Source organism: Lissotriton helveticus, chromosome 7 (assembly GCF_964261635.1).
Source record: "Lissotriton helveticus chromosome 7, aLisHel1.1, whole genome shotgun sequence".
Taxonomy (NCBI): Eukaryota; Metazoa; Chordata; class Amphibia; order Caudata; family Salamandridae; genus Lissotriton; species Lissotriton helveticus.
Genome location: NC_136068.1, coordinates 1,931,218,163 through 1,931,233,624, shown reverse-complemented (window position 1 = coordinate 1,931,233,624; position 15,462 = coordinate 1,931,218,163). Strand labels below are relative to the sequence as shown.

Sequence of the window (15,462 nt, the reverse complement as noted above, 5' to 3'; positions counted from 1 at the left end):
TTTCTACTGACACTGGGTCGCGGACTGTATGGACTGACACAGTGCCCTGGGGAGGGTGCATGGGCCACGCCATTTCGCCGAATCTGCACCACCAGCGCCATTTCTAAATAACCATGTGGTGCGTGGCCCAGTGGATCTGCGGCCTAATTCGCTGGAGGACCTAAATTCCCACCTGTGCACTCCCTATAAGAATAACTATAGACAACGATGAAACTAGAGAGGACCGCGAGCACACCCAGACCTATAACATGGGGCACCCGGACAAGAACCAGCCTCGTCTCACGTTTGAGCTGCGGAAGGGGGGGGGGGGGACCGGGGCAGGCGCCAACTTCGGATTCCGAGTTGGAAACTGCGACGCAACCCAGCCCGTCACTCGAGAAGTCACTAGCAGCCATTCAAGCAAGCCTACAGGCGATCGACGGCAAGATTGAAGCACTAAATGGCAGGATGGACCAATTCTCAACGAAACTGGACAAACAGGCGGCCCGCCTGGGCGAAGTAGAACAGCGGATCACAGACGCGGAGGATGGGCTATAACAAGTTGCAGAAAAGACGTCTGACATCACCAAGCTGCTGGCGGTAATCCAGGCTAAAAATGAGGACATTGAAGCGCGGTCTCGCCGCAATAACATTCGCGTACTGGGGCTGCCGGAATACACAAACGTGGGTAAGCTGGAAGACTACATGGAGGCCATGCTTCAGGAAATATGTGGCAAAGACGAGCTATCGCCGCTCTTTGCAATTGAGAGAGCACACAGATCACTAGCGGTGCGACCCCCGCCGGGGGCCCCTCCGAGACCCATAATAGCCCGGCTGCTTAACTTCAGGGATCGAGATACAGTGCTACGCGTTACCAGACAGAAGGGCACTATCACAAATCAAGGAAACACGCTGTCCTTCTATCCGGACTTTACGGCCACTGTCCAAGCAGCCGGTAAGAAATTCCAAAATGTCAAGAAAATGCTCCAAAAGGAACAGATCCCATATGCAATGCTGTACCCTGCAAGGCTGCGTGTGGGAACAATGGAGAGTGGCAAGATATTCTAAACATGCTATGGAACACGCTCGACACCTGCGACAGCAACGACAGCGCTCCACCGCATCTCCCACGTCGGACATCGACGAATGAACAGTAAGAGAGATTAAACGGGCTTCTGAAGGCAGAGGTCGTGTAGTATGTGTGGAAGCAATGCGGGGTGGAAACATGCGGTAAGCGGGTTCATACGGGTGATGATACTATTGCCGACTGATATGTAACATGCTGATATTCGAATGCTGGGTCCTGCAGGGTTAGTGGACCTTACGAAGATTCGATGGCTACCCTCCCTACGCTATCTGGGAGGGGGTTAAGCCGCCGCGACCACCGATGGGTGATCCCCAATGGGAACTGTGTTCACTACGGTTGATGTTATTGTGGGAGTTGAATGAGGGGTATGTCTTTGGCAATTGGGGTGTGCTGAAGTGGGAGGAGGGAGGGTGAGGCTGTTTTTTACGTTCTAGGCCAAAGATGCGTGAGTCTTACTGTGATGTAATGTACTGGCGTACTAGATGGGTGCACTTCTACACTATTGGGAAGATAGATGCAATGCCGCACCTCCGGGACACACATGACAGGGGACACATATAATGTTATAACGTGGAATGTACGAGGGCTCAACACGCCGCAGAAAATCAGGCAGGTATTGGCACAGCTTGATCGGCATAATGTTGGAATAGCACTGTTACAGGAAACCCACCTGACTAAAACGACGGAGGATAAAGTAGCAAAAAAATGGTCCTCCTACAGATTAGCATCATCATATTCCTCATACGCGAGGGGGGTCCTCATTTTAATCAAGAGAGGGGTGACCTTTACGGTACTGGACTCTAGTACAGATCAAGAGGGGCGGTGGGCGATGGTACTCAACAAGCTAAGCAACATCCTGGTGACAATAGTAAGTTTCTACGGGCCGGTGGTCGACGACACGGCTGACTACCTGAGTATGTTTAAGACACTGCGCACCTGGCCCGACACAGCGCTCATCTGGGAGGGGGGGAGGGGTTCGGGGGGAGACCTCAACACACATCTAGATCCCACAAAGGATAAATCGAATCCACAGGGGGACAGGATGGTCAGGGTTGCTGACTGTGTAAGGAACGAATGCTTGAATTTGGCCTAGTGGACGCCTGGAGGCATAGGCATGTAGAGGTACTGGCGGGCACACATGTCACAATGGCGACAAATAGCTGGTCAAGGCTAGACTACTGGCTGTTGAGTGAAAGTGCAAATGAATGGGTCACAGATGTCCGCAATCTCCCAAGAACGTTATCGGATCCCAATCCAGTACTTCTCACACTCACTATCCCTCTAAACCCTCAGAAGCCTTTTACGTGGCGGTTCAGAGCAGAAGCACTCCTAGACCAGACATACGCTGAGGCACTTAGAACTGCGATTATACACTACTTCGAGACAAATGTGGGGTCGGTGGACAGTCGGGAGATCTTGAGGGAGGCCTTTAAGGTCACGATAAGGGGCGCCTGTATAAGCACATCAGCGGGGATCTTGAAAGACATACGAGGCAGATTACACTTACTGGAGACAAAGCTAAGTGACCTAGAAGCCCAATATGATAATGCTCCTTCTATGGGTGTACTGGCGAGCATACGAGAACACATTGATGAATATAACGACCTCGCAGAGACAGAGGTAAAATATCTATCAAAAAGGCATGTCGCCAGGCGATACGGCGAAGGAGGTCGCCCGGGCAGATCGCTAGCGGGTAGACTACAGAGCAGAGCCGCTCAACTCCCGGTTGAGCTGATAGTGGATACTGCTGGGCAGACACACTATTCCCCTACTGACATAGTGGAGCAATTTCGACAGTTTTATGCAGGACTTTACACCTCTGGCGGGGGAACTGACGAGCAGGCCTTAAATTCCTACCTAGATGACATTGCCTGTGCGTGGTTATCAGACGCACACAGAAAATACCTTAGCCTCCAACTGGATATTGAGGATGTGGTAGAAGCTATAAAATCACCCCCAAACGGAAAAGCTCCTGGACCAGACGGTCTGACCGCAGAATTCTATAAAGCACACGCTGATCTCCTTGCGCCACACCTGCTGGCTGTATATGCAGAAGCATACGAAACGGGCAGGCTACCCCCCTCTTTGCGGCAGGAAATGATTATAACTCTATTGAAGAAAAATAAGCCCCTCCGATCACTGCGAATCTTACCGCCCCCTGTCTCTTATCAACCTGGATGCTAAGATACTATCGAAAATGTTGGCCATAAAGCTGCAGCCGCTAATGCCGCTGCTTGTACTCCCGGACCAGGCTGGGTTAATTCCTGACAGATCCACATCCCTCAATTTACACACCATTTTTGCCATGTTGCATGTTCTTAATGCAGACTTGCCAGCGGTTGCTGTTTTATTGGACGCCGCAAAGGCATTTGACTCCATAGAATGGAGATACATTTTGCGTGTACTGGGCAAAATGGGATTCCCCCCCCCCATGTTTATGCACTGGATTCAGCTCTTATACACTGACCCATCAGCTAGAGTTCGAGTAGAAGGTGACACTTCTGAGCAGTTTGTCATCGAGCGGGGTACACGACAGGGCTGCCCCCTGTCCCCACTCTTATTCGTCATTGTCATAGAACCCCTGGCATGCAAGATCCGTCAGATACACAGGGCGGCAGCCCTCAATTTCAACAACAGGCCGGTGGGAATCTCAATGTACACGGACGACATGGTCCTATATGTCCGCGAACCGAACCAGTATTTATCACCTGTTCTCCGCGAGTACGTCAAATTTAGCTTATATTCTTCTGGCCTCCACATTAATTGGGACAGGTCCGTAATCATTCCACTAACTACTGCAACCACTCCTCCGGTGGTCGAGTATCCGCTGATCTGGTCTGCTGACCCTGTAAAATACTTAGGGGTGTGGGTACACAGAGACCAGGGAATAGTCGTCTCCGAAAATTATGGCACGGCATACACAGCTATAGTTGCGCATATAGACAGATGGATAAGTTTACCCTTGTCGCTGGTGGACAGGATCTCCATAATAAAGATGGTGATCTTGCCTAAACTGTTGTACCTATTCTGTAACGTCCTGGTCCCACTACAAAAAGATTCTTCCAAACCGTCCAAACGGCTTGTATGGGGCGCCAAGCAACCGAGAATAAGCTGGCGCACTTTAGCGCTGCCTTACGATAGAGGGGGGTTCAAAGCACCGGACATTTATCTATACTATCTTTGCTGTCAAGCCCAATATGCTTACTATTGGTACAGGTCGCATGAATTTACACCGCATGTTGCCGTGGAAGAAGGTGATGCACACCCTACACCATTGAGGGGCCTTATAACACACACGTGCAGGCACACTCCGCGGATAGAGATAAACACAAATGATGTTACCATTTCGGCCTGGCAGGCGATTGGTAGGCGGACGCAAAAACTCCCCCTATACGCCCCTGCCGTTCCCATTGAAGGACATGCTGCACTGTCGGTAGCTTAAGATAGGGGTTCTGTGCAGGCTCTTCGAGAGGCGGGTATCACGAGTCTGAGTGACTTGTTCCCCGAAGGCACATACATTACGGGGGAGGGGTTATCGTATATCTGCAATCCCACACCACTATTCCAGTTCACCTGCTACAGGCTGCGACGAGCAAATAAGGAACACTACACTAGCTTTCCGGCTGAACCGGAGACGTTGTTGGCACTACAGTTGGTAATTACGGCCCCAACGAAGAAGAAACTAGTCACCAAACTATACAAGGCAATCCAGAACGACACACCGCATAGCACGGATATCAGCTTAGCCAGGTGGAATAGTGAGCTAGACACCCCCATCACGGAGGAGTGGACGCACATATGCTCTGTGACAGGGCGATTATCCTCTAATAGTAACCTTAGAATAATACACCTCAAGTTTTTGCATCAAACATACCACACTCCCCATAGGTTGTGGCGGATAGGTCTTAGGCCAACGGGGGGATGGAAGTGCTGTGGGACTGAGCCAGCGGGGTTTATACATTTGGCGTGGCACTGTAGACAGGTTTTCTGCTACTGGGAAAAGGTGTTATCTATTCTCAAGGACATAACCGGTTTGGAACTGCAAAATGCCCCTGAGCTGTGCCTCCTAGGGCACGCTCCTCAACTTAAAGGTGCGATAGGGCGCTTTGTACATCTCGCCTTGCTTATGGCGAAAAGACGCACGCTATTCACTTGGGATAGCTGCAGGTGTCCCAAAACAGACCGCTGGCTGAAAGACATGGTGTACTGCAGAGACCAACTTGAGACATACGCAGAAGTGCTCCCGACTTCTTCTAAGCCCAGGGACATTTGGGCCCCCTTACGGGAATATTTATTAGTGTGCAGTGAGGTGGACACCGGGGATGGACTGTAAACATGAGTGGGTGGATGGGGATGAAGATAATGCCTGATCGCTGTTATTGTAACATGGCCTGTTTGAACTGGATGACATGTTGAAGGCGGGCGGCCCTAAGTACTTTTATACTGACTGTGGTACTCTACTTTATATAGTATGTATTGTACTCTTTGGCCTTGTTTTTTTTTCTTTGTTGAAGTTTGTCGAATGACACTATTCTGATACATGCAGAATTGCTGTGAACATGCTATGTGTACACTGTATGATCAATGAAAAGTTGATAAATAAAAAAATTTAAAAAGCCAATACTCTTTACCTTTACCTATATGCCCATCATGCTGTAAATACTGCGTAAAACACGGTGATCTGGTAATCCACAGCAGTCAGTTATCTTTACACTATACCTTTATGTCCACTAGGCTGTAAGTACTGCATAAAACACTACAATCTAATATTACATAGCAAACAGTACTCTTTGTACTGTGGCTACAACACAGCAAATAATGCAGGTAAGTTCTTCTTTTTTAAAGAGCCTCAAAGCACAGAGGGGCATTCCCTTGTCTGGAGGAGATTATAAACAGCACAGTCTGTGCTCTGCCTTTCCCATATGGCTATAGAAATAAAGAGAACACTGGTATGCTCTCTGGTGACACGCACTTCTTGACAGGGCTTCTCAAAAAGTGTAAAATGTCTGAAATTATCTGGAACAACAATCCAAATAATGGACTAATATCCACGAGTCAAATTACTTTCATTTTTCACTACACTAATTCACCACCAATCCTTTGTGTGTTTCGGAGTAGCATGCTAATTTGCACCCCAAAAAAAATTGCTTCAACACCTCTTCAAGGGTAATGAGCGCTATATAGATGCAAACCTTTTTCCCTCTTCTATCCCTCCGCTGTCCTTCTGAATCCAAATAACTGACTAACCTATCCACCACTCAAATTAGTTACATATTTAACTATACTAATTCAACACTAATCCTTTATGGGTTCCGGAGTAGCGTGCTACTCGCAAAAAATTTGCTTCGCCGCCTTGACAGGGGTGGTAAGCGCTATATAAATACAATTACTATAATACAACAACAAAATCCTGACAAGAAAATGTGGTGCATTCCTGGAGCAAATAATAACCTGGAAAGGTTTGCAAGTAACCCAGATTTCCCCAAGAAAACTCAAAAACACCTGTATGCCAATTTTGGCCGACATTGTCCAAGCCTACTTGCATGCTCATATATAGCTAGGGTATTTATATAGCACTTCTTTGTTTGGAGGACGTGTCAAATATCTTCCAGCTTTCAATGTTATTTCCGTACATCATCTTACCATTAAATTACAACATATAACTGAAAGATTATATAGTGACTTAGAGATTTTACTCCTTACCTGCAGAAGAATGTTCACTCCTCCCTCCTTCACAGTCCTGAGAATCCCTGGAAAAATGGTCCGCCTCAGTTTTGAACATCACCCACTTAATTAAGCCAGGTGACATCTTGTGAAATGATCCATCGCATTCTTCAGTCTTTACATGGACCATATCTCCCAAACTATCCCTAGCCAATGGATCCTCCTCTTCACATTTTATGAGGCGACTCGAATCCTGACATACCTCCGAATAGGTTTCATTTCTGGCTTCCAACTTTACCATGTCAGTGGCATCCTGAGGGAACTCAGAAGATAGCTCATCAGCATCTTCCATCTTTATAAACTTGGCAACCTTTTGGTTATCACCGGCACAATTCTGTACCTCAATCTTCACCCATCTGACGGGACCTTTGTTAACCCTGGCAGACGACTCTCTTTCTCCCGCAGCCTTCTGTTGGCCATCTGCTGTACAATGCTCTTCCTCTACCTCCATTTTAATCGAGTCTGTGGGGTGTTGGTCATCAATGGAAACCGGTTCTGCCTCATCTTTAATTTGTGTCAAGTCTATGGAGTGTTCATCACATCCTATCGAAAGTTTGGTTTCTAAGTCTACCTTCATCAAGTCCGTGGAGTGTTGGCCATCTACTGTACAATGCTCTTCCTCTACCTCCATTTTAATCGAGTCTGTGGGGTGTTGGTCATCAACGGAAACCGGTTCTGCCTCATCTTTAATTTGTGTCAAGTCTATGCAGTGTTCATCACATCCTTTCGAAAGTTTGGTTTCTAAGTCTACCTTCCTCAAGTCCGTGGAGCGTTGGCCATCTACTGTACAATGCTCTTCCTCTACCTCCATTTTAATCGAGTCTGTGGGGTGTTGGTCATCAACGGAAACCGGTTCTGCCTCATCTTTAATTTGTGTCAAGTCTATGCAGTGTTCATCACATCCTTTCGAAAGTTTGGTTTCTAAGTCTACCTTCATCAAGTCCGTGGAGCGTTGGCCATCTACTGTACAATGCTCTTCCTCTACCTCCATTTTAATAGAGTCTGTGGGGTGTTGGTCATCAACGGAAACCGGTTCTGCCTCATCTTTAATTTGTGTCAAGTCTATGCAGTGTTCATCACATCCTTTCGAAAGTTTGGTTGCTAAGTCTACCTTCATCAAGTCCGTGGGGTGTTGGTCGTCCACGGTAGAAGGTCCTTTCTCTACCTCAATCCTCAACAAGCCCATGGACTTCTGGTTACCCTTGTAAGAAGGATGTGCTTCTAGATCAATCTTTGCCATGTCTGCGGAGTGCTGGTTATCTATGCTAGAAGCATCCGTCTCTACCACAGCCTTTGCCCAGTACCTTGACCCCTTACAATTCCTAGATGACGAATCATCCCCTTGGTCTCTGTTCGTCTCTTCCGTTGTCTTCATCCAATCCTTGGATGGTACGGCATCCTCCTGGGTCATCAGGCCATCCATCAAGAGCAGATGTCTTTTGACTGCTGATCTGTCAATTTCTTTGGTCTGCTTTCTTTCTCCAAATATTCTTCCTAACACATGGCATTTAGATTTTCCGTTTCTCAACCTAGAATGAAAGTTATTGTAAAGGTTACAAAGCTGTATCAAGAAAAGACAAAAAGGAGAAACAAGGAGAGGAAAAGTTTATGGACATGCTAAAGTAAGTGAGAAAGAAAACTAAGATATTGGAGAATATATACTAAATAAGTTCTCCAATTAAGATTAATCACGCACTCTATCTGTCGTTTTGGGCCCCAAAGATTGAGCGTTAGCCTAAAGTAGTGGACAACGTTGGTTAGATTATTTACTTAAAGCTGCTACAATGCTTTAGCTTTACCTTTGTCCACTGCCACCATGTCTTACTTCCTAGCACTTACTTTCAATTTTACCATCTGAAAGATGAAAAAGCCACTGCAAGCAACTCTATGATGTGTAGACCTGACAGTGATGACAATCTGTCTCCCCAGATTACTGTTTTTGAAATAAAAAAATAAAGTGCCCTCCCAAACATGCAATGTGTTCCAACCCACACTTTCAAACAGAGATGTCACATCCACAAGGGGCCAAGACATGGCATAGCCTCCTACATTGTGCATGCCAGGAGAAACGTCACACTATAAATAAACAAAACAAATGCCAATGCTGCAAAATTGTTTGTACAAATAATGACAAGCAATGACTGAAACAATTGCCCTCAAGAAACCACTTATTCCATTTCATACAAGAATCCAAAACTTGATTTGTATATGTTTCTATTCTCTTTACTTTGAGGTTATGTATTTTTTATTTGTTTTTTAGTACCCAGGAATGTTTTGCTTTTTATTTCTAGAAAGCCCCTTTATACACTACAAACCCATTCACTCTCTAAAACCTCTGTGATCAAAAAAGCATCATACATACTGTGTCAGAATAGTTCACCTATTCACTCTGTCCTCACACCCATCCATACACCAAATGGCACCACACTCAGACAATGCCCACCCTGGAATCCCTTTTTGAGACCAATTTTTCTTTTTGGTGAGGCATACAAAAATTCAACATAGTATCTAAAATTCTATGTACATGGAACAGAAGAGAGCGAGAGAGAGAGAGAGAGAAACAGAAGAGAGAGCGAGAGAGAGAGAGAAACAGAAGAGAGAGAGAGAAACAGAAGAGAGAGAGAGAAAGTAAAACAGAAGAGAGCGAGAGAAAAAGAGAGCGAGAAACATGAGAGAGATAAACAGAAGAAAGAGAGAGAAGCAGAAGAAAGAGAGAGAAACAGGAGAGAGAGAGAGAGAAACAGGAGAGAGAGAGAGAGAAACAGGAGAGAGAGAGAGAAACAGGAGAGAGAGAGAGAAACAGGAGAGAGAGAAACATGAGAGAGAGAGAGAGAGAAACATGAGAGAGAGAGAGAGAAACAGGAGAGAGAGAGAGAGAGAGAGAGAGAGAGGGAGAAAGAAACAGGAGAGAGAGAGAGGGAGAAAGAAACAGGAGAGAGAGGGAGAAAGAAACAGGAGAGAGAGAGAGAGAGAAACATGAGAGAGAGAGAAACAGAGAGAGAGAGAGAGAGAAACAGGAGAGAGAGAGAGAAACAGGAGAGAGAGAGAGAGAGAAACAGGAGAGAGAGAGAGAGAGAGAAAAACAGAAGAGGGAGAAAGAAACAGGAGAGAGAGAGAGAGAGAGAGAGAGAGAAACAGAGAGAGAGAGAAACAGAAGAGAGAGAGAAACAGAAGAGAGAGAGAAACAGAAGAGAGAGAGAAAGAAACAGAAGAGAGAGAGAGAGAAACAGAAGAGAGAGAGAGAAACAGAAGAGAGAGAGAGAGAGAGAGGGAGAGAGATAGTTGGGTGGAGAATGGGAGAACTGGAACCGAAATGACAGAAGAAGAGAGCAAAGGAGAGACGGGTGATATGAAGGCGGTGAGAGGAGTGAGAGTGTGTTCAGGAAATGAATAGAAGTGAGACAGGAGGATATTATGGGGTCAAAGACCCAGGTGACATTGCGAAGTGGGTCATTCTACCCCCAGCTTGCACAATGTGCCTGACAGTGTCCTTCTGAAGCAGAGGACTTAAATCTGGACTGGCGGGAGGTGCACCAGATGCTTACTGATATTACTTCCCCTAACAGTTTCCTAGTTCTGGACTCTAGTAGACTGAAGACTACACCCAGGGATACCTCTGTGCTCGGTGGAAATGACTGAAACAATTCTTTTAAACCACAGCTAGAATCCTTAACAAGCATTTACAATGCAATGGTCGGCATTGTCAAAGTTAGAGCTATTGGCATTGCTCATGACATTTGTATTTATTTTTTTGTTTTTAAACATAAATAAATGGCATTGTAATTTACAATGCCAATAGCTTAATCGCTCGCAAATGCGAGACCTATTGCATTTGCACTCACACAGAGCCACACACACAAAGCTACCCACCCACACATAGAGCCACCCACACAGAGTCATTCACATAGAGCCACCCACACACAGAGCCACCCACCCATACACAGAGCCACCCCCACACATACACAGAGCCACCCCCACACACACAGAGCCACCTACAAAAAAAGCTACCCACAGAGCCACCCACACACAGAGCCACACACAGACAGAGCCACCCACACACACAGACAGAGCCACCCACACACACACGGAGCCACCCACACACACAGAGCCACCCACACACACAGAGCCACCCACACACACAGAGCCACCCACACACACAGAGCCACCCACACACACAGAGCCACCCACACACACAGAGCCACCCACACACACAGAGCCATCTACAAAAAGAGCCACCCACAGAGCCACCCACACACACACACAGACAGAGCCACCCACACACACACATACAGAGCCACCCACACACACACATACAGAGCCACCCACACACACACATACAGAGCCACCCACACACATACAGAGCCACCCACACACATACAGAGCCACCCACACACACACAGAGCCACCCACACACACACAGTCTAGCTTCATTGCTCTTTGTGAGTTGTTAATAGCACATCCAGAAGCGTCAGTAGAGAGTGTGATGAGTCTTGTAAAATTGCTAATCATCCTGCACGAGTGAGCTGTCGTGCACAGCGCATTCAGTCATTTTAGCGTTTTAATGAGCGGGCTGTGTTTTGTAAAGCGCACTGAGAAATAATTGGTACGCTTCCGGCGTACACTCCGTACCGCTTTGGGGCAAATTGCAAGGGCAGCTTGTGGCGGCTGTCGGCGGTGCGGCTCAGGTCGTAGAGGGACAAACCGAGGCAGGTGCGGGGGGCCCTAGGGTGACACGGTGCGGCGGCTGCTGCAATCAGCGGGGCACACGGTGTCGGGGCTGAAGGACAGAAGGGCCGACTCACAGATTAAAGCAATCTCATGCCACGCCACGTATATCACTGAATGCTCCTTAACGAGTGAACACCACGCGAGGGACACGGTCTGCTCACGCTGCCTGCACGCGCCAGTCGGCCATCTGATTGGTTAATAAGAGGATGGAGGGTGACACAAAGACAGGGATGGAAGAGAGGGAGGGTGAAACAAAGACAGGCATGGAAGCATGGGAGAGTGAAACAAAGACAGGGATGGAAGGGAGGGAGGGAGGGTGAAACAAAGACAGGGATGGGAGGGAGGGAGGGTGAAACAAAGACAGGGATGCAAGAGAGGGAGGGTGAAACAGACAGGGATGGAAGCATGGGTGGGTGAAACAAAGACAGGGATGGAAGCATGGGTGGGTGAAACAAAGACAGGCATGGAAGAGAGGGAAGGTGAAACAAACACAGGGATGGAAGGGAGTGAGTGAGGATGAAACAAAGACTGGGATGTAGAGAGGGAGGGTGAAACAACGACAGGGATGGAAGAGAGGGAGGGTGAAAAAGACAGGGATGGAAGAGAGGGAGGGTGAAACAAAGACAGGGATGGAAGAGAGGGAGGGTGAAACAAAGACAGGGACGGAAGAAAGGGAGGGTGAAACAAAGACAGGGATGGAAGGGTGTGGGGGTTAGACAGGGATGGCAGGGTGTGAGGGTAAAACAGATAAGGATGGAAGGGTTTGAGGGTAAAACAAAGACAGCGATGGAAGGGAGTGAGGGTAAAACAAAGACAGGGATGAAAGGGTTTGAGGGTGAAACAAAGACTGGGATGGAAGGGTGTGAGGGTGAAACAAAGGCAGGGATGGAAGGGAGGCAGGGTGAAACAAAGGCAGGGATGGAAGGGAGGCAGGGTGAAACAAAGGCAGGGATGGAAGGGAGTGAGGGAGGGCGCTGGAAGAGTGAGTCAGGAGATAGAGGAGGAGTACAAAAGGAGAGGCTGAGGACGGAGATGGCTCCCTGTCCCTGAAGAAGGCTGAGTTTGCTCTCGGATGTACCCCCCCCAATATGCTGGTGGTCGAGTGTTGTGGCAGAGACCCATACGCGCCCCTCAGCTAGGGTGGGTGACCAACCGTCCGTAAATTTCACGGACCGTCCGTAATTTGGACCTCACGTTTGTCGTCCGCGAGGAACCCTTTTACGGACGCCTTTTGACCGTAATTTTGGCCATCACTGGGACCAACACTGCTCCCCTCTGAGAGGTCTCACCCCTCTGATGGGGCCGCCTAGCACTCCTCCTGGAGCACAAGAGCAGCCCCACCCCGCCCATTGTCATTCTGTATGCCGGGTAATTGCCACATACAGAATGTCAATGGGGCAGTCTGGGTGTTAAAGCATGTGGTGGCCTCCTCCTGTCTCAGTGTACAGCAGGGCATTCTGTTACATAAAAGGTAAAATGCCCATGCTGCAACGTTAGAGAACAGTTTATTTAAAGAAACCTGTAAAACAAGTTGAAAAGAACGCGTTATCGTTCTTTCACTGTGTCGTCATTTTAGAACTGACGTATTTTCAATATTATATTCAACAAAGCCATGATTGCTGCTTTTTTATTTAAAGGAACTAACAACCATTGACAAAGCTAATAGTCCTGACTTGTTGTTGGTGTAATGATACTTGGTGTATTATATATCTGGATGCAATGACAGAAATAACATAATACCAGTCAGGCGGAACACTATGCTAAGCGCAGACTTTTAGCCTAGGTGTTTTAAACCACCGCCCTTAATTACATCAAACACCCCCTTTGAAGAGAATCCCCCAAGTTTTTTTACACCACTTAAAGCCCTGGAAACAACACCATGTCACAGTCACCTTGCATCCTGGCACTGTGCATCATGCATGACTCATGACTTCTACATTTTCAGACTGCCTATGTGCAGGGGCATAGTGATCTCTCCCCCATCGTACCCCACCCCTTGCTTTAGGAACTACAGCAAGGTGAGGTTCTTGATGGGCTTCTTCTGTCTGCAACCTTGCAGACAAAGGCTCAGCTCATAATGTGAAAAGGTGCAGGAGTAAATAAGTGAAGGAATATGTGAATGGCTGGATGGATTACTGAATGGATGAATGAAAGGGGGGAATGGCTAGACAATGAAAGAAAGGATGGATGGGTGAACGAGTGGAAGTATGGATGAAAGAAAAGGTAAATAGATGGATGTATGGGTGGATGGGTAGATGGATGGGTAAAAGGGTGGATGGATGAGTGAAAGGGTAGATGATGGGCGAGTGGATGGATGAGTAAGTGGATGGATAAGTGAGTGGATGGATGAGTGGATGGATGGATTGATGAATTGATAAGTGAAAGGGTGAATGGATGGATAGAGGAGTAAAAGGGTGGATGTAACGACTGATGAGTGAGTGAAAGGGGGATAGATGGACAAAAGGATGGATAGATGAGTGAAGTGATAGGGTGGATGGATGAGAATGGATGGATGAGTGTAAGGATGGATGAGTAATAGGATCGATGGATTCATGAATGGGTGGGTGGATGATGGATGGATAAGTGAAAAGGGGATGGAGAGAGAAAGGGAGGATGAATGACTGAATGGGTGGATGGATGAGTGACTGGGTGGATGAGTTAGTGAATGGATGGGTAAAAGGGTAAATGGCTGGATGGGTGAGTGAATAGATGGCTGGGTGGAAGAGTCGATGGATGGGGGAAAGGGTGGGTGGATGAATAATTGATGGATGAGTAAAAGGATGGATGGCGGGATTGATGGAGGGATGGATGGATATATGGTAAATAGGTTTTCAAATGGTTGAATATGTTTGGATATAGATGGGCACACAGATGGAAGGACAGAATGAATGGTCAAAGACTGAATAATGGATGAAAGATTTATTATACCTTGTAGCACCCATTATCTTAAGTAACATTTCCCATACATTGATTTCCACGTTCATATGAGTCATTGGCTCTATATGATGTGTGTGATGTATCGCACTCCGACACCCTGCCCTACATACTTGGGATGAGTAACACAATAAAAGAAATTAAATACACATGAGAGACGGTCTAAGTGAAGATGAGGGGCGCTATTGGAGGGTGGTAGCATGGCCGGACTGGCCGGACCGGGCATCGGGTGTTTCCCTGGGAGGCTGGAAAGGGGGGAGGAGTGGTTTTGTCACTGGGGGCTGGCACTGCAAAGTTCCTTGTACATCCAGTAGTTTTCAAATCACCAACAAAAAGCGGCCTGACATATCCAGGTGTGGTTCACCATCCCCTGGTGACTAACGCACCTGCTGGAGCGAGATGCCAGTGTTGAGTCGTCTAAGGTGGCGCAGCGGCCATACGGACAAACCGTGAAGTGCACGATTGTCTCAACCGGATATGAACTTATTTAGACTTGTACTTCGGTGGTTGTTTGTTTACTTATTTACTCTTGCACGACCACCTCTGACGTGTCTGGAAAACGTACCTTTTGTCCCGAAGTTTTGTCCTGAACTTTATAAATACATTTGTAAATAAATACATTTGCACCCATGCCAGGTGCCCCCCCTGCCCTCAGCGCCGGGAGGAGTGACCCCCGCCCGGCAGGGGCTGTCCCCCGCCCTGTGACCCCCCTCCCCTCCCAGGGCCTACAGACGCCGCCCCTGGCCGCGTGCGGGGTCACCGGTGCTCGTGCCCCCTCGGCCCCGCTCCCGGCGGGCCTTACCTCCAGGCGTCCAGGCGCCTCTCCCCGGGGACTGGGGCCCTCTCGCCGGCCCTGGCCCTTCGAAGGATGAAGGTCTGCGCGGCCGCGGGCGGAACCCCTCACTGCCCCACCACCGTCCGCGCGCACTGCGCATGCGCGGAGCAGAGATACCATCCCGGGGCGCTGGCGGGAGAAAACAGCTTCAGGAATGGCCGTGCGCGCCGACTGC

General features: G+C 48.0%; 1 protein-coding gene across 10 annotated transcripts in view; it reads right to left on the bottom strand.

Annotated features, from left to right (window-relative positions):
- The window catches only part of LOC144770929 (uncharacterized), a 584,254-nt gene extending 568,792 nt beyond the window's left edge, over positions 1-15,462 (bottom strand). For all 10 annotated transcript variants that reach the window (XM_078655752.1, XM_078655753.1, XM_078655757.1 and 7 more), the window contains exons 1-2: positions 15,255-15,462; positions 6,770-8,319 (exon numbers count right to left, since the gene is read on the bottom strand). In XM_078655752.1, the coding sequence (XP_078511878.1) occupies positions 6,770-8,213 (1,444 nt within the window). In that variant the 5' untranslated portion in view covers positions 8,214-8,319; positions 15,255-15,462. The remainder of the gene's footprint in view (positions 1-6,769; positions 8,320-15,254) is intronic.